Source organism: Haliotis rufescens, unplaced genomic scaffold (assembly GCF_023055435.1).
Source record: "Haliotis rufescens isolate VD_foot unplaced genomic scaffold, xgHalRufe1.0.p SCAF_2, whole genome shotgun sequence".
Lineage (NCBI taxonomy): Eukaryota > Metazoa > Mollusca > Gastropoda > Lepetellida > Haliotidae > Haliotis > Haliotis rufescens.
This window is the reverse complement of record NW_025963890.1, coordinates 79,366,319-79,386,569: the sequence shown is the minus strand read 5'-3', so window position 1 is coordinate 79,386,569 and position 20,251 is coordinate 79,366,319. Positions and strand designations below refer to the sequence as shown.

Sequence of the window (20,251 nt, the reverse complement as noted above, 5' to 3'; positions counted from 1 at the left end):
GCTTCGACGATCCTTGTCTTGTCATAAGCTTGGACATGATGACTCTTCTTTGACAGCAGCAGAAAAGTTTTTCTTTCCCCAAAACGGCCCTTTTCAGGGCCACCCATCTCCCCCAAAAGACAACTTTCATCCTTTGCTTTGCCAACCCAAACAATAACAACAATCCAAAACAAAGAACCCACACTCACCCCCTAGGCCTCTTGGAGGCACATGCCTACGCGTGACACCACCAAGGTATGTCTCAAAATAAAATAAATATATATATATATATATATATATATATATATAAATCTATATATATATATAAATCTATAAATAGAGACACGCAGTACATCACGGCAAACATCCCGTGTGCATGAAAACACGTGTCACAGTACGTCTGTAGACCTACACGAGTGCCAACACCTCGGTATCATTAAATACTAATAATAATTTGAAGACACACACACAGGACACTACGTTTGCATGAAGACTCGTATGAAACACCACGTTCACATCGCGACACGAAGTACATCACGTGTGCAAACGTCACGTATGTCTATCGATCTTTCTCTATCCATCTAAATACTAAATAAATGTTTGTAGTCTCACACACACACACACACACACACACACACACACACACACACACACACACACACACACACACACACACACAGAGGAAACCACGTTTTGCCTAACAACATGCGTGAATACTGCGTGTGCCTGGCAACATGACGTCCATCGCATAGGCATGGCATCATCATTCTATGGATCATCGTCAACGTCTGTTTGAAGACACATACACATGACATCCCGATTGGCATGGGGATGACACAACGTACATCACGTAGGCATTCCCATATCACGTTCATGCCTACCTATGACGGTCCACCTTTAGCATTCAGACGACCGTCTACCTAAACAAATATCAAGACTACCCTAGAAAGAAAAAAAACGGATCGAAATCTGACCAATCCGAAGCCTGGGTTGTCGGCCAATCAGAGGCTGCGCTCTGGCCATCGGGCTCTGATTGGTCGAACCGGGGTTGTGCTTTCTCTCCCATGGTAAAATTCATTTCCTATGGAAAAGAAACACAGGGGTCGGTCCGTTTTGGAAAACCGAGGTGCAGGCCAGGCACCGGAACGAACCAATCGGAGCTTCTGCCTGGGGAACCTACTGGGAAGCAGGGTGTCAGTGCCTCTCCTATAAAACAAAAGAACAACCAATCGAGTGGATCAGTGCCACTTGTGATAAAAAAGAAAATAATCAGCAGCAGCAACAACATTGAAGAAAACTGGGATCTGGAGATCGTCTCAGTGACACAGCCTTTGCCCCTGTGCAAAGGGTGTCACTCAGAGTTTGAGAAGAAGAAAGAAGCAGTAGCATTGCAATCGCTACCTCCATGTCAATGCGGCAGATGTCAAGGGCGTCTGCCAGTGTACGCCCTTGGCACAAGGGCATGGGATGGGACTTTCCAATGCGTTTATTGCAACACTGTCCTGAAGGACACCTACATGCGTCGTTTAACGCACACAAGTAGGTGTCCTGTAAGACGCCAAATGACAGCCCACCCGTGCCTTTGTACCGTTGCGTGTACGTATACGTGCATGTGAAGAAGTCATCTTCTTCAAAACGGCCCTTTTCAGGGCCACCCATCTCTCCCGAAAGAACGCTTTCATCCTTTGCTTTGACGACCCTCAAACCCAAACAAAGAACCCACCTCCTCCCTCCCTCCCTCCCTCCCTCCCTCCCTTCACCACCACCCTCCCTTCACCACCACCACGTCTATTTTTAGAACAACAACAACAACAAAACTCTTTTCTTGTTCACCTTTTACGACCGCTTCTCTGGTTTTTCCCCTCCCTCTTCCCCCGGAAACGGAGGCGACGCCCTCTTGGAGGTGCACGCACCACCGAACACGGAGGCGACGCCCTCTTGGAGGTGCGCGCGACACCGGAAACGGAGGCGACGCCATCTTCGAGGCGCACGCCACCGGAAACGGAGGCACAGCCCTCTTGGACGCGCACGCCACCTGAAACGGATGGGCCGCCATCTTGGAGGCGCACGCAGGACCCATCATGCCCCGCGCGCATGCGCAGGTCACGTGACCGGAAGTGACGTCAAAGAGGTCACGTGATCCTCTCGACCAATCAGAAGCCAGGAGCGGTCCTAGACCGATGCTGACAACTACTAACATACAACATAACATATCATACAGGACCAAAGTTTGTTGAACGAACTGTTTTAATCTTGTGCCCAGATTTCACAACAGATCGTATTTACTTGGAAGACGCCTGGCCTGACCGAGTGGTCAGCTGCAACCTCGACGGTAGCAACCTCGTCACTGTTTTTACTGCACAACGAACTAAAGGGGGAGCAGGCATAACGCGCGTACACGTGTACAAGGTGAGGCCTCGCTTACTGACGTCATTACACACATTACTGAGATGCATATAGTTAACTACACACGCAGCTGATATAGCAATACACACAACTGATATATCACTACACACAACTGATATATCACTACACACACAACTGATATATCGTTACACACAGCTGATATATCACTACACACGCAGCTGATATATCACTACACACAACTGATATATCGTTACACACACAGCTGATATATCATTACACACGCAGCTTATATATCAATACACATACAACTGATATAGCACTACACACACAACTGATATATCAATACACGCAGCCGATATATCACTACACATACAGCTGATAGATCACTACACACGCAGCTGATATATCACTACACAAGCATCTGCTATATCACTACACACAGCTGATATATCACTACACATACAACTGAAATGTCTCTACACACACAAACTGATATATCACTACACACATAGTTGATATATCACTACACACATAGTTGATATATCACTACACACGCAGCTGATATATCGTTACACACACATCTGATATATCACTACACACGCAGCTGAAATATCACTACACACGCAGCTGATATAGCACTACACACGCAGCTGATATAGCACTGCACACACAACTGATGTATCACTACACACACAACTGATACATCACTTCACACAACTGATATATCGTTACACACAAAACTGATATATCACTGCTCACACAACTGATAGATCACCACACACACACCTGATATATCACTGCACACACACCACTGACATATATTACTGCACACACAACTGATATATCACTACAAACACAACTGATATATCACTGCACACACAACTGATATAACACCACACTCACACCTGATATATCACTGCACACACACCACTGACATATATTACTGCACACACAACTGATATATCACTACAAACACAACTGATATATCACTGCACACACAACTTATATATCACCACACACACACCTGATATATCACTGCACACACACCACTGACATATATTACTGCACACACAACTGATATATCACTACAAACATAACTGATATATGACTGCACATACAACTGATATATCACTACAAACACAACTGATATATCGCTACACACAGCTGATATATCACTCCACACACAACTGATATATCACTACACACGCAGCTGATATATCATTAAACACATACAACTAATATATCACTGTACACACAACTGATATATCACTCCACACACAACTGATATATCACTACACAACAAGAAATACAATGCCAACAACAAACACAACGACACCAACAAACACAATGACAACAACAAACACAATGCCAACAACAAACACAACAACAACAACAAACACAACGACAACAACAAACACAACGACAACAACAAACACAACGACAACAACAAACACAATGGCAACAACAAACACAACGACAACAACAAACACAATGGCAACAACAAACACAATGGCAACAACAAACACAACGACAACAACAAACACAACGACAACAACAAACGCAATGGCAACAACAAACACAATGGCAACAACAAACACAATGGCAACAACAAACACAATGCCAACAACAAACACAACGACAACAACAAACGCAATGGCAACAACAAACACAATGGCAACAACAAACACAATGACAACAACAAACACAATGGCAACAACAAACACAACGACAACAACAAACACAACGACAACAACAAACGCAATGGCAACAACAAACACAATGGCAACAACAAACACAATGACAACAACAAACACAATGGCAACAACAAACACAATGCCAACAACAAACGCAACGACAACAACAAACGCAATGGCAACAACAAACACAATGGCAACAACAAACACAACGACAACAACAAACACAATGGCAACAACAAACACAACGACAACAACAAACACAATGGCGACAACAAACACAATGGCAACAACAAACACAACGACAACAACAAACACAACGACAACAACAAACGCAATGGCAACAACAAACACAATGGCAACAACAAACACAATGGCAACAACAAACACACTGGCAACAACAAACACAATGACAACAACAAACACAATGGCAACAACAAACACAATGCCAACAACAAACACAACGACAACAACAAACGCAATGGCAACAACAAACACAATGGCAACAACAAACACAACGACAACAACAAACGCAATGGCAACAACAAACACAATGGCAACAACAAACACAACGGCAACAACAAACACAACGACAACAACAAACGCAATGGCAACAACAAACACAATGACAACAACAAACGCAATGACAACAACAAACACAACGACAACAACAAACACAATGGCAACAACAAACGCAATGACAACAACAAACACAATGCCAACAACAAACGCAATGGCAACAACAAACGCAATGACAACAACAAACACAATGCCAACAACAAACACAATGCCAACTACAAACGCAATGTTTGTTTGTTTGTTTGTTCCGTAACGCTGCACTCAGCAATATTCCAGCTATTTGACGGCGGTCTGAAAACAATCCAGTGATTGACATCATGAACATCGATCTACGCAATGGGGATCGATGACATGCATCAACCAAGTCAGCGAGCCTGACCATCCGATCCCATTAGTCGCCTTTTAGGACAAGCGTGGGTTGCTGAAGACCCATTCTACCCCGGATCTTTACTGGTGACGATGCCAACAACAAACACAACGACAACACCAAACACGGTGCCAACAACAAACACAATGATAACAAAAAACATACATTGTACATTGAGGTGAAAAGTCTCCTGAAATATCAAGGATCATACAGTTTATCTAGAAAACAGTCAAAGGTAATGTAAGTTTACGACCATTGTGCAATAAATCACATCTTACTGTCGGATTCCTGGTGTAACAGTAAATACCTAACGTATCTGTTGTGATGTCACCCTGTCGAGTCTGTCTCACATTCCCCTCTTTTGTGCCTCGCCTGTTTTGTCCACAGGATCGGCTTTACTTGGTGGACCTCGCCCACAATCAGCTGCAGAGCGTTGATCTGAATCAGACGGACAAAGTCACCGTCCGTGTCTCAACATCTGATGACGACAGATTGTCAGGTTTGGCGGTGTTCGCTTCAGACATACAGCCAAGAGGTACACCATCAACCACGTCTCCACAATCTCCCCCATGGTTGATTCCAAAACTATATATATCCACTTGGAAAGTTAAGCTCCCCCTCTCTTATCACTGGGCGTATATACACATGGCGTGGATGCCTTGGAGTCCACTCATATGTCCTGATACGTTGCTGTAGGATATAGCGGACATAAAGGACATAGAGCTAAAGAGTTTTTAGGACGTATAGGTATGGTATGAATAGTATAGATAGATAGATAGATAGATAGATAGATAGATAGATAGATAGATATATATATATATATATATATATATATATATATATATATATATATATGTATATATAGTATGTTTAAGACATATAGGTATAGTATATATATATATATATATATATATAGGACATATATATGGGTACATAGATAGATGACCTTGACATTCATTTGCGCATGACAACATTTCCCTTTGATGAAACCAATTGTTATGTTGTAAAGGTTGAAAACAAGATAAAAATGTCAACCACAACTACGGCAAACGCCAAAACAATTTGAAAGAAAGATGGACGATGAATAGCCATTAATGGCCATTAATATCCATTGTCGATATGGATACAATCTGAAGTCCGCGTGTGTCACTATGTACATGAACAGTGTGCCCGTGAGTGTCAATATGGAGATGAACAGTGTATCCGTGAGTGTCACTATGTACATGAACGGTGTGTCAGTGTGTGTCACCATGGAGATGAACAGTGTGTCAGTGTGCGTCAATATGGAGATGAACAGTGTGTCCGTTTGTGTCACCATGGAGATGAACAGTGTGTCAGTGTGTGTCAATATGGAGATGAACAGTGTGTCCGTTTGTGTCACCATGCAGATGAAGAGTGTGTCAGTGTGTGTCAATATAGAGATGAACAGTGTGTCCGTGAGTGTCACCATGCAGATGAACAGTGTGTCAGTGTGTGTCAATATGGAGATGAACAGTGTGTCCGTGAGTGTCACCATGGAGATGAACAGTGTGTCAGTGTGTGTCAATATGTAGATGAACAGTGTGTCCGTGAGTGTCAACATGGAGATGAACAGTGTGTCCGTGAGTGTCACCATGGAGATGAACAGTGTGTCAGTGTGTGTGTCAATATGGAGATGAAAAGTGTGTCAGTTTGTGTCACCATGGAGATGAACAGTGTGTCCGTTTGTGTCACCATGGAGATGAACAGTGTGTCAGTGTGTGTCAATATGGAGATGAACAGTGTGTCAGTGTGTGTCAATATGGAGATGAACAGTGTGTCAGTGTGTGTGTCACCATGGAGATGAACAGTGTGTCAGTGTGTGTGTCACCATGGAGATGAACAGTGTGTCAGTGTGTGTCAATATGGAGATGAACAGTGTGTCCGTGAGTGTCACCATGGAGATGAATAGTGTGTCAGTGCGTGTCAATATGGAGATGAACAGTGTATCCGTGAGTGGCAACATGGAGATGAACAGTGTGTCCGTTTGTGTCACCATGGAGATGAACAGTGTGTCCGTGTGTTTCACCATGCAGTAATTTGTCATTTAATTCAGTTTTCAGTCGTTGTGGTTCGATCAATGGTGGGTGTGAGATTTGTCTGCCAGTGCCATCTGACGTCCATGGAAGTATGACGTTCCAATGCGCATGCCCAGATCATCTCTACTTACAGAAGGACGGCAGGACGTGCGGAAACACGAGTAAGCAAATAATAATATTGATGTTTGGCTTTACACATTAATTTGTAAGTGATAACCATGGAGAAGAGCAGTGGATGTTGATAGTTAAATGTTAGCCCCTGGTCAGGGAGACTCTGTAGCGTATTTCGTTAACCTGAACATTCGTTTTCCCTGTACCACACCCAGTATTCTCCACCCAGTGTTCTCCACCCAGTGTTCTCCACCCAGTTTTCTCCACCCAGTGTTCTCCACCCAGTGTTCTCCACCCAGTGTTCTCCACCTAGTGTTCTCCACCTAGTGTTCTCCACCCAGTGTTCTCCACCAAGTGTTCTCCACCCACTGTTTTCAACCCAGTGTCCTCAACCCCGTGTTCTCCACCTAGTGTTCTCCACCCAGTGTTCTCCACCCACTGTTCTCCACCCAGTGTTCTCCACCCAGTGTTTTCCAACCAGTGTTCTCCACCCAGTGTTCTCCACCCCGTGCAACACATCCAGTGTTCTCCACCCAGTGTTCTCCACCCAGTGTTCTCCATCCAGTGTTCTCCACCCAGTGTTCTCCACCCAGTGTTCTCCACCCAGTGTTCTCCAACCAGTGTTCTCCACCCAGTGTTCTCCACCCAGTGTTCTCCACCCACTGTTTTCAACCCAGTGTCCTCCACCCCGTCTTCTCCACCCAGTGTTCTCCATCCACTGTTTTCAACCCAGTGTCCTCCACCCCGTGTTCTCCACCCAGTGTTCTCCACCCCGTGCAACACATCCAGTGTTCTCCACCCAGTGTTCTCCACCCAGTGTTCTCCACCCAGTGTAACACACCCAATGTTCTCCACCCAGTGTTCTCCACCCAGTGTAACACACCCACTGTTCTCCACCCAGTGTTCTCCGCCCAGTGTTATCCACCCAGTGTTATCCACCCAGTGTTATCCACCCAGTGTTATCCACCCAGTGTTCTCCACCCACTGTTCTCCACCCCGTGTTCTCCAACCAGTGTTCTCCAACCAGTGTTATCCACCCAGTGTTCTCCACCCAGTGTAACACACCCAGTGTTCTCCACCCAGTGTTCTCCAACCAGTGTTCTCCATCCAGTGTTCTCCACCCCGTGTAACACATCCAGTGTTGTCCACCAACTGTTCTCCATCAAGTGTAACACACCCAGTGTTCTCTACCCAGTTTTCTCCACCCAGTGTGACACACCCAGTATTCTCCAGCCAGTGTAACACACCCAGTGTTCTCCACCCAGTGTTCTCCAACCAGTGTTCTCCACCCAGTGTTCTCCAACCAGTGTTCTCCACCCAGTGTTCTCCACCCAGTGTTCTCCACCCAGTGTTCTCCACCCAGTGTTCTCCAACCAGTGTTCTCCACCCAGTTTTCTCCACACAGTGTTATCCACCCAGTGTTATCCACACAGTGTTATATACCCAGTGTTATCCACCCAGTGTTATCCACCCAGTGTAACACACCCAGTGTTCTCCAACCACTATTCTCCACCCACTGTTCTCCACCCAGTGTTATCCACCCAGTGTGCTCCAACCAGTGTTCTCCACCAAGTGTTTTCCACCCAGTGTTCTCCACCCCGTGTAACACACCCAGTGTTCTCCACCCACAGTTCTCCAACCAGTGTTCTCCAACCAGTGTTCTCAAACCCACTGTTCTCCATCCAGTGTAACACACCCAGTGTTCTCCACCTAGTGTTCTCCACCCCGTGTTCTCCAACCAGTGTTCTCCACCCCGTGTTCTCAACCTAGTGTTCTCCAACCAGTGTGCTCCACCCAGTGTTCTCCAACCAGTGTTCTCCAACCAGTGTAACACACCCAGTATTCTCCAGGCAGTGTTCTCCACCCCGTGTTCTCCAACCAGTGTTCTCCACCCCGTGTTCTCCACACAGTGTTCTCCAACCAGTGTTCTCCAACCCGTGTTATCCACCCAGTGTTCTCCACCCACTGTTCTCCACCCAGTGTTATCCACCCAGTGTTATCCACCCAGTGTTATCCACCCATTGTAACAAACCCAGTGTAACACACCCAGTGTTCTCTACCCAGTGTTCTCCAACCACTATTCTCCACCCACTGTTCTCCACCCCGTGTTCTCCACCTACGGCTCTCCACCCAGTGTGCTCCACCCAGTGTTCTCCACCTCGTGTTCTCCACCTACTGTTCTCCACCCACTGTTCTCCACCAACTGTTCTCCACCAACTGTTCTCCACCCCGTGTTCTCCACCCCGTGTTCTCCACCCAGTGTTATCCACCCAGTGTTCTCCAACCAGTGTTCTCCACCTAGTGTTCTCCAACCAGTGTTCTCCACCCCGTGTAACACACCCACTGTTCTCCACCCACTGTTCTCCACCCCGTGTTCTCCACCCCGTGTTCTCCACCTAGTTTTCTCCACCCACTGTTCTCCACCCCGTGTTCTCCACCTAGTGTTCTCCAACCAGTGTTATCCACCCACTGTTCTCCACCCCGTGTTCTCCACCTAGTGTTCTCCACCCAGTGTTCTCCACCCACTGTTCTCCACCCACTGTTCTCCACCCACTGTTCTCCACCCCGTGTTCTCCACCTAGTGTTCTCCACCCAGTGTTCTCCAACCAGTGTTATCCACCCACTGTTCTCCACCCCGTGTTCTCCACCTAGTGTTCTCCACCCAGTGTTCTCCACCCACTATTCTCCACCCACTGTTCTCCACCCACTGTTCTCCACCCCGTGTTCTCCACCTAGTGTTCTCCACCCAGTGTTCTCCACCCACTGTTCTCCACCCACTGTTCTCCACCCACTGTTCTCCACCCACTGTTCTCCACCCCGTGTTCTCCACCTAGTGTTCTCCACCCAGTGTTCTCCAACCAGTGTTATCCACCCACTGTTCTCCACCCAGTGTTCTCCACCTAGTGTTATCCACCCAGTGTTCTCCAACCAGTGTTATCCACCCAGTGTTCTCCAACCAGTGTTCTCCACCTAGTGTTCTCCACCCACTGTTCTCCACCCACTGTTATCCACCCACTGTTCTCCACCCCGTGTTCTCCACCTAGTGTTATCCACCCAGTGTTCTCCAACCAGTGTTATCCACCCAGTGTTCTCCAACCAGTGTTCTCCACCTAGTGTTCTCCACCCAGTGTAACACACCCAGTGTTCTTCACCCCGTGTTCTCCAACCAGTGTTCTCCATCCAGTGTTCTCCACCCCGTGTAACACATCCAGTGTTCTCCACCCACTGTTCTCCATCCAGTGTAACACACCCAGTGTTCTCCACCTAGTGTTCTCCAACCGGTGTTCTCCAACCAGTGTTCTCAACCCCGTGTTCTCCACCTAGTGTTCTCAACCAAATGTGTTCTCCACCCACTGTTCTCCACCCCGTGTGCTCCACCCAGTGTTCTCTACCCAGTTTTCTCCACCCAGTGTAACACACCCAGTATTCTCCAGCCAGTGTTCTCCACCCTGTGTTCTCCAACCAGTGTTCTCCACCCCGTGTTCTCCACCCACTGTTCTCCACCCCGTGTTCTCCAACCAGTGTTCTCCACCCCGTGTTCTCAACACAGTGTTCTCCAACCAGTGTTCTCCACACAGTGTTCTCCAACCAGTGTTCTCCACCCAGTGTAACACACCCAGTGTTCTCCACCCAGTGTTCTCCAACCACTATTCTCCACCCACTGTTCTCCTACCCTGTTCTCCACCCACTGTTCTCCACCTCGTGTTCTCCACCCACTGTTCTCCACCCACTGTTCTCCACCCACTGTTCTCCACCCCGTGTTCTCCACCCAGTGTTCTCCAACCAGTGTTCTCCACCTAGTGTTCTCCAACCAGTGTTCTCCACCCCGTGTTCTCCACCCAGTGTTCTCCAACCAGTGTTCTCCACCTAGTGTTCTCCAACCAGTGTTCTCCACCCCGTGTAACACACCCAGTGTTCTCCACCCACTGTTCTCCACCAACTGTTCTCCACCCCGTGTTCTCCACCTAGTGTTCTCCACCCAGTGTGCTCCACCCAGTGTTATCCACCCAGTGTTCTCCAACCAATGTTCTCCACCTAGTGTTCTCCACCCAGTGTTCTTCACCCCGTGTTCTCCAACCACTGTTCTCCATCCAGTGTTCTCCACCCCGTGTAACACATCCAGTGTTCTCCACCCACTGTTCTCCATCCAGTGTAACACACCCAGTGTTCTCCACCTAGTGTTCTCCACCCGGTGTTCTCCAACCAGTGTTCTCAACCCCGTGTTCTCCACCTAGTGTTCTCAACCAAATGTGTTCTCCACCCACTGTTCTCCACCCCGTGTTCTCCACCCAGTGTTCTCTACCCAGTTTTCTCCACCCAGTGTAACACACCCAGTATTCTCCAGCCAGTGTTCTCCACCCTGTGTTCTCCAACCAGTGTTCTCCACCCCGTGTTCTCCACCCACTGTTCTCCACCCACTGTTCTCCACCCCGTGTTCTCCAACCAGTGTTCTCCACCCAGTGTTCTCCACCCAGTGTTATCCACCCAGTGTTATCCACCCAGTGTTATCCACCCAGTGTTCTCCACCCATTGTAACAAACCCAGTGTAACACACCCAGTGTTCTCCACCCAGTGTTCTCCAACCACTATTCTCCACCCACTGTTCTCCACCCCGTGTTCTCCACCTACGGCTCTCCACCCAGTGTGCTCCACCCAGTGTTCTCCACCCAGTGTTCTCCACCCACTGTTCTCCACCCACTGTTCTCCACCCCGTGTTCTCCACCTACGGCTCTCCACCCAGTGTGCTCCACCCAGTGTTCTCCACCCACTGTTCTCCACCCACTGTTCTCCACCCAGTGTTCTCCACCTAGTGTTCTCCACCCAGTGTGCTCCACCCAGTGTTCTCCACCCACTGTTCTCCTACCCTGTTCTCCACCTACTGTTCTCCACCTACTGTTCTCCACCCACTGTTCTCCACCAACTGTTCTCCACCCCGTGTTCTCCACCCCGTGTTCTCCACCTAGTGTTCTCCACCCACTGTTCTCCACCAACTGTTCTCCACCTAGTGTTCTCCACCTAGTGTTCTCCACCCAGTTTTCCCCACCTCATCTTCTCCACCCACTGTTCTCCACCCACTGTTCTCCACCCCGTGTTCTCCACCTACGGCTCTCCACCCAGTGTGCTCCACCCAGTGTTCTCCACCCACTGTTCTCCACCCACTGTTCTCCACCCAGTGTTCTCCACCTAGTGTGCTCCACCCAGTGTGCTCCACCCAGTGTTCTCCACCCACTGTTCTCCTACCCTGTTCTCCACCTACTGTTCTCCACCTACTGTTCTCCACCCACTGTTCTCCACCAACTGTTCTCCACCCCGTGTTCTCCACCCCGTGTTCTCCACCTAGTGTTCTCCACCCACTGTTCTCCACCAACTGTTCTCCACCTAGTGTTCTCCACCTAGTGTTCTCCACCCAGTTTTCCCCACGTAGTGTTCTCCACCCAGTGTGCTCCACCCAGTGTTATCCACCCAGTGTTCTCCAACCAGTGTTCTCCACCTAGTGTTCTCCAACCAGTGTTTTCCACCTAGTGTTTTCCACCCAGTGTAACACACCCAGTGTTCTCCACCCATTGTAACACACCCAGTGTAACACACTCAGTGTTCTCCACCCACTGTTCTCCACCCACTGTTCTCCACCCCGTGTTATCCATCCAGTGTTATCCACCCAGTGTTATACACCCAGTGTTCTCCACCCATTGTAACACACCCAGTGTAACACACTCAGTGTTCTCCGCCCAGTGTACTCCAACCGCTATTCTCCACCTAGTGTTCTCCACCCAGTGTTCTCCACCCACAGTTCTCCACCCAGTGTTCTCCAACCAGTGTTCTCCACCTAGTGTTCTCCACCCAGTGTTCTTCACCCAGTGTAACACACCCAGTGTTCTCCACCCAGTGTTCTCCACCCAGTGTTCTACACCCCGTGTAACACATCCAGTGTTCTCCACCCAGTGTTCTCCACCCCGTGTTCTCCACCCAGTGTTCTCCACCCAGTGTTCTCTACCCCGTGTTCTCCAACCAGTGTTCTCCACCCAGTGTTCTCCACCCCGTGTAACACATCCAGTGTTCTCCACCCAGTGTAACACACCCAGTGTTCTACACCCACTGTTCTCCACCCACTGTTCTCCACCCCGTGTTCTCCACCTAGTGTTCTCCACCCAGTGTGCTCCACTCAGTGTTCTCCACCCAGTGTTCTCCACCCAGTGTTCTCCACCCAGTGTTCTCCACCCCGTGTTCTCCACCAAGTGTTCTCCACCCCGTGTTCTCCACCAAGTGTTCTCCACCCAGTGTTCTCCACCCCGTGTTCTCCACCCAGTGTTCTCCACCCAGTGTTCTCCACCCCGTGTTCTCCACCCAGTGTTCTCCACCCACTGTTCTCCACCTAGTGTTCTCCACCCAGTGTTCTCCACCTAGTGTTCTCCACCCAGTGTTCTCCACCCAGTGTTCTCCACCCCGTGTTCTCCACCCACTGTTCTCCACCCAGTCTTCTTCACCCAGTGTTCTCCACCCACTGTTCTCCACCTAGTCTTCTTAACCCTGTCTTCTCTACCCAGTGTTCTCCACCCACTGTTCTCCACCCACTGTTCTCCACCCAGTGTTCTCCACCCCGTGTTCTCCACCCACTGTTCTCCACCCAGTCTTCTTCACCCAGTGTTCTCCACCCACTGTTCTCCACCCACTGTTCTCCACCTAGTCTTCTTAACCCTGTATTCTCTACCCAGTGTTCTCCACCCACTGTTCTCCACCCACTGTTCTCCACCCAGTGTTCTCCACCCAGTGTACCACACCCCGTGTTCTCCACCCAGTGGAACGTGTAGCATCAAAAGGCAGCTGAAACAATAAGTCCAATGGAAAAATTTAATGATGTAATATAAACATTAGTGCCTCGTCTTAAGTTAGCCTTTATTGGATGACACAATTGGCCTTTATTGGATGACACAATTGGCCTTTATTGGATGACACAATTGGCCGTCAACTTTCGTCACAATAAACAAATACTGTCAAAGTCTATGTCATGACATACGTTCACATTGCATGGTAACTTGGATATTGATTCAGTGGACATGTCTCAAAGTGACCAATTACATTACACGTGAATCCATAATCATACATCATTATTTCTGATAACCTTTTGGTGCGGAGTCTGTCATGACTGTATTTACCTGTACCTGGTATAGATATCTGAATGTGTATCGTTCTGGAAAATAGTACAAAAAACATTTATGACACAGGGACTTCAAAATTCAGGAACGTTGCACTTAGTGGGGAATGTGTGACCACGCCCAGTTAGCCTTTGGTCAGCATGATGTAGCTGTGTCCACAGATCCTGACGGCCCTGTGTGTATGGATGGCTTCCGACTGGACCTCGAGACGTGTGTGGATGTGGACGAGTGCTCAGTGTTCCCGCCTCCATGTTCCCAGACCTGTGAGAACACCCCTGGGAGTTACAGCTGTTCCTGCACATACGGATACACTCTCGAGAACGGAACCGAATGCAAAGAACAAGGTGAACAGTTGTCCTTTCAGTGCAGACGTATAGGCTGACATACAATACAGTCATACAGATGTACAGGTAATACAGTCATATTGACTGACATACAATATAGTCCTATAGGTGTACAGGTGATACAGTCATATTGACTGACATACAATATAGTCCTATAGGTGTACAGATGATACAGTCGTATAGGCTGACATACAATACAGTCCTATAGGTGTACAGGTGATACAGTCGTATTAACTGACATACAATATAGTCCTATAGGTGTACAGGTAATACAGTCGTATTAACTAACATACAATATAGTCCTATAGGTGTACAGGTAATACAGTCGTATTAACTAACATACAATACAGTCCTATAGGTGTACAGGTGATACAGTCGTATTAACTAACATACAATATAGTCCTATAGGTGTACAGGTAATACAGTCGTATAGACTGACATACAATACAGTCCTATAGGTGTACAGGTGATACAGTCGTATTAACTAACATACAATATAGTCCTATAGGTGTACAGGTGATACAGTCGTATAGACTGAGATACAATATAGTCCTATAGGTGTACAGGTGATACAGTCGTATAGACTGACATACAATATAGTCCTATAGGTGTACAGCTAATACAGTCGTATAGACTGACATACAATACAGTCTTATAGGTGTACAGCTAATACAGTCGTATAGACTGACATACAATACAGTCCTATAGGTGTACAGGTGATACAGTCGTATTAACTGACATACAATACAGTCCTATAGGTGTACAGGTGATACAGTCGTATAGACTGACATACAATACAGTCCTATAGGTGTACAGGTGATACAGTCGTACAGACTGACATACAATATAGTCCTATAGGTGCACAGGTGATACAGTCGTATTAACTGACATACAATACAGTCCTATAGGTGTACAAGTAATACAGTCGTAAAGAATGACATACAATACAGTCCTATAGGTGTACAGGTGATACAGTCGTATTAACTGACATACAATATAGTCCTATAGGTGCACAGGTGATACAGTCGTATTAACTGACATACAATACAGTCCTATAGGTGTACAGGTAATACAGTCGTAAAGAATGACATACAATACAGTCCTATAGGTGTACAGGTGATAAAGTCGTATTAACTGACATACAATATAGTCCTATAGGTGTACAGGTAATACAGTCGTATAGACTGACATACATTACAGTCTTATAGGTGTACAGGTAATACAGTCGTATAGACTGACATACAATACAGTCCTATAGGTGTACAGGTGATACAGTCGTATAGACTGACATACAATATAGTCCTATAGGTGAACGGGTAATACAGTCGTATAGACTGACATACAATACAGTCCTATAGGTGTACAGGTAATACAGTCGTATAGACTGACATACAATATAGTCCTATAGGTGTACAAGTGATACAGTCGTACAGACTGACATACAATATAGTCCTATAGGTGTACAGGTGATACAGTCGTATTAACTGACATACAATACAGTCCTATAGGTGAACGGGTAATACAGTCGTATAGACTGACATACAATATAGTCCTATAGGTGTACAGGTAATACAATCGTATACACTGACATACAATACAGTCCTCTAGGTGGACAGGTAATACAGTCGTATAGACTGACATACAATACAGTCCTATAGGTGTACAGGTGATACAGTCGTATTAACTGACATACATTATAGTCTTATAGGTGTACAGGTAATACAGTCGTATAGACTGACATACAATACAGTCTTATAGGTGTACAGGTAATACAGTCGTATTGACTGACATACAATATAGTCCTATAGGTGTACAGGTAATACAGTCGTATAGACTGACATACAATACAGTCTTATAGGTGAACAGGTAATACAGTCGTATAGACTGACATACAATATAGTCCTATAGGTGTACAGGTAATACAGTCGTAAAGACTGACATACAATATAGTCCTATAGGTGTACAGGTAATACAGTCGTATTAACTGACATACAATATAGTCCTATAGGTGTACAAGTAATACAGTCGTATAGACTGACATACAATATAGTCCTATAGGTGAACGGGTAATACAGTCGTATAGACTGACATACAATATAGTCCTATTGGTGTTCAAGTGATACAGTCGTATAGACTGACATACAATATAGTCCTATAGGTGTACAGGTAATAAAGTCGTATAGACTATCATACAATATAGTCATATAGGTGTACAGGTAATACAGTCGTATTAACTGACATACAATATAGTCATATAGGTGTACAGGTAATACAGTCGTATAGACTGACATACAATACAGTCCTATAGGTGTACAGGTGATACAGTCGTACAGACTGACATACAATATAGTCCTATAGGTGCACAGGTGATACAGTCGTATTAACTGACATACAATACAGTCCTATAGGTGTACAAGTAATACAGTCGTAAAGAATGACATACAATACAGTCCTATAGGTGTACAGGTGATACAGTCGTATTAACTGACATACAATATAGTCCTATAGGTGCACAGGTGATACAGTCGTATTAACTGACATACAATACAGTCCTATAGGTGTACAGGTAATACAGTCGTAAAGAATGACATACAATACAGTCCTATAGGTGTACAGGTGATAAAGTCGTATTAACTGACATACAATATAGTCCTATAGGTGTACAGGTAATACAGTCGTATAGACTGACATACATTACAGTCTTATAGGTGTACAGGTAATACAGTCGTATAGACTGACATACAATACAGTCCTATAGGTGTACAGGTGATACAGTCGTATAGACTGACATACAATATAGTCCTATAGGTGAACGGGTAATACAGTCGTATAGACTGACATACAATACAGTCCTATAGGTGTACAGGTAATACAGTCGTATAGACTGACATACAATATAGTCCTATAGGTGTACAAGTGATACAGTCGTACAGACTGACATACAATATAGTCCTATAGGTGTACAGGTGATACAGTCGTATTAACTGACATACAATACAGTCCTATAGGTGAACGGGTAATACAGTCGTATAGACTGACATACAATATAGTCCTATAGGTGTACAGGTAATACAATCGTATACACTGACATACAATACAGTCCTCTAGGTGGACAGGTAATACAGTCGTATAGACTGACATACAATACAGTCCTATAGGTGTACAGGTGATACAGTCGTATTAACTGACATACATTATAGTCTTATAGGTGTACAGGTAATACAGTCGTATAGACTGACATACAATACAGTCTTATAGGTGTACAGGTAATACAGTCGTATTGACTGACATACAATATAGTCCTATAGGTGTACAGGTAATACAGTCGTATAGACTGACATACAATACAGTCTTATAGGTGAACAGGTAATACAGTCGTATAGACTGACATACAATATAGTCCTATAGGTGTACAGGTAATACAGTCGTAAAGACTGACATACAATATAGTCCTATAGGTGTACAGGTAATACAGTCGTATTAACTGACATACAATATAGTCCTATAGGTGTACAAGTAATACAGTCGTATAGACTGACATACAATATAGTCCTATAGGTGAACGGGTAATACAGTCGTATAGACTGACATACAATATAGTCCTATTGGTGTTCAAGTGATACAGTCGTATAGACTGACATACAATATAGTCCTATAGGTGTACAGGTAATAAAGTCGTATAGACTATCATACAATATAGTCATATAGGTGTACAGGTAATACAGTCGTATTAACTGACATACAATATAGTCATATAGGTGTACAGGTAATACAGTCGTATAGACTGACATACAATATAGTCCTATAGGTGTACAGGTGATACAGTCGTATTGACTGGCATACAAAATAGTCCTATAGGTGTACAGGTAATACAGTCGTATAGACTGACATACAATGTAGTCCTATAGGTGTACAAGTGATACAGTCGTATAGACTGACATACAATAAGGTCTTATAGGTGTACAGGTGATACAGTCGTATAGACTGACATACAATATAGTCATATAGGTGTACAGGTAATACAGTCGTATTAACTGACATACAATATAGTCCTATAGGTGTACAGGTAATACAGTCGTATAGACTGACATACAATACAGTCCTATAGGTGTACAGGTAATACAGTCGTATAGACTGACATACAATATAGTCCTATAGGTGTACAGGTGATACAGTCGTATTAACTGACATACAATATAGTCCTATAGGTGTACAGGTGATACTGGACTTTAGACTGTAGCAATGGGTAGGCGTGTGTACAACAACTGATCGTGAGTGATCCATTCATACCGTTCATCACTGTTGGAATCTGTGTCGACAAACAATGAAGAGCGTTTCTTCTCTGACGTTGACGTTTCCTATTTGTGAGATCGTCAACGACAGTATCCACAAAAGTGAAACGTTCATAAACTAATGTATGTGTTTTGGCCTTTCTATTGACAGTGAACGCTGCTTTCCTCTTGTTGGCGCAAGGAGGGTCGATAAAGCGTGTGAACATCACGACAACATACCACCGTACACTTAGCTTCAATGAGGAAAAACACAAGCTGCGACATGCAGTGTCCTTAACCTTCAACGTCAGAAACAGCACTGTGTTCTGGGCAGACGTGAACACAAGAACCGTGAATATGTACTTACTTTCAAATATTGAATCATGATATCACGCAGTGTCAAAGGCCTTATATTGCATCATCATATATCTATGATTAAATCTGAAACCATTTAAGTGAGGAATTATGAAAAACGGTGGAATTATATTTATTACAGAGATACATGACATCACACAACTTCTTTATTACAATTGAGCGACGTTTCGGTGTAGATATATATATTAGCAGATAAGGTTGATGTACACTGATTGATTAGGTAGTTATGATAAGACAAGTTTATACAAGAGGTAGGGTTGATGTACAGTGATTGGTGGGTATGGGATTAACACAAGGATTACTAACAAGGATTGCTAACAAGGAATGTACGGGAAGCCAGTGGGGAGGTAATAGTTCAGTGTTGTTTTGGCAAGCTGATGAGATCATGGTAGGCTGGAGGGATGTAGTATCCTTGATCTCTGTTTATGGCTTGCTGAATTCTTTCTGAAGAGGCCAGACAATTCAGAACCTCCTCAATGCCACAGGTAAACCACCTAGCACACGTAAACAAGATCCAGCTGGTGTTGTGTACCATGTGAATGCGGCGACTCATATGTAGGTGAAACTTCAAGACCTCTCAACCAACGCCTAAAGAACATCATGCCTCTGTCCTAAAAAAAGACTCTAAAACTGCTATTTCTGACCACATCCAAATACCACCCCAGCCCTAATATTAAGTGGGACAACGTCAACATCCTAACAACAAACCAGGAAGACTTCAAGCTCAGAAAATTTAGAGACGCCATATACATCAAAAGAATTCAGCCAGCCAAAAACAGATCAAGGATACTACATAGTTTGCATCATAGTTTCATCTTACACGTGTATAGTCAAGCCATGACATTGCACAATAGTGTCATCTTACACATGTATAGTCAAGCAATGGCATTGCACACTAGTTTGATCTTACACGTGTATAGTTAAGCCATGGCATTGCACAATAGTTTGATCTT

General features: G+C 45.3%; 1 protein-coding gene across 5 annotated transcripts in view; it reads left to right on the top strand.

Moving 5' to 3' along the window:
- LOC124123598 (low-density lipoprotein receptor-related protein 4-like) overlaps nucleotides 1-20,251 on the top strand; it is a 199,874-nt gene that overhangs the window by 160,129 nt on the left and 19,494 nt on the right. For all 5 annotated transcript variants that reach the window (XM_048400674.1, XM_048400677.1, XM_048400675.1 and 2 more), the window contains exons 13-17: nucleotides 2,243-2,388; nucleotides 5,374-5,521; nucleotides 7,061-7,204; nucleotides 14,470-14,652; nucleotides 19,096-19,282. In XM_048400674.1, the coding sequence (XP_048256631.1) occupies nucleotides 2,243-2,388; nucleotides 5,374-5,521; nucleotides 7,061-7,204; nucleotides 14,470-14,652; nucleotides 19,096-19,282 (808 nt within the window). The remainder of the gene's footprint in view (nucleotides 1-2,242; nucleotides 2,389-5,373; nucleotides 5,522-7,060; nucleotides 7,205-14,469; nucleotides 14,653-19,095; nucleotides 19,283-20,251) is intronic.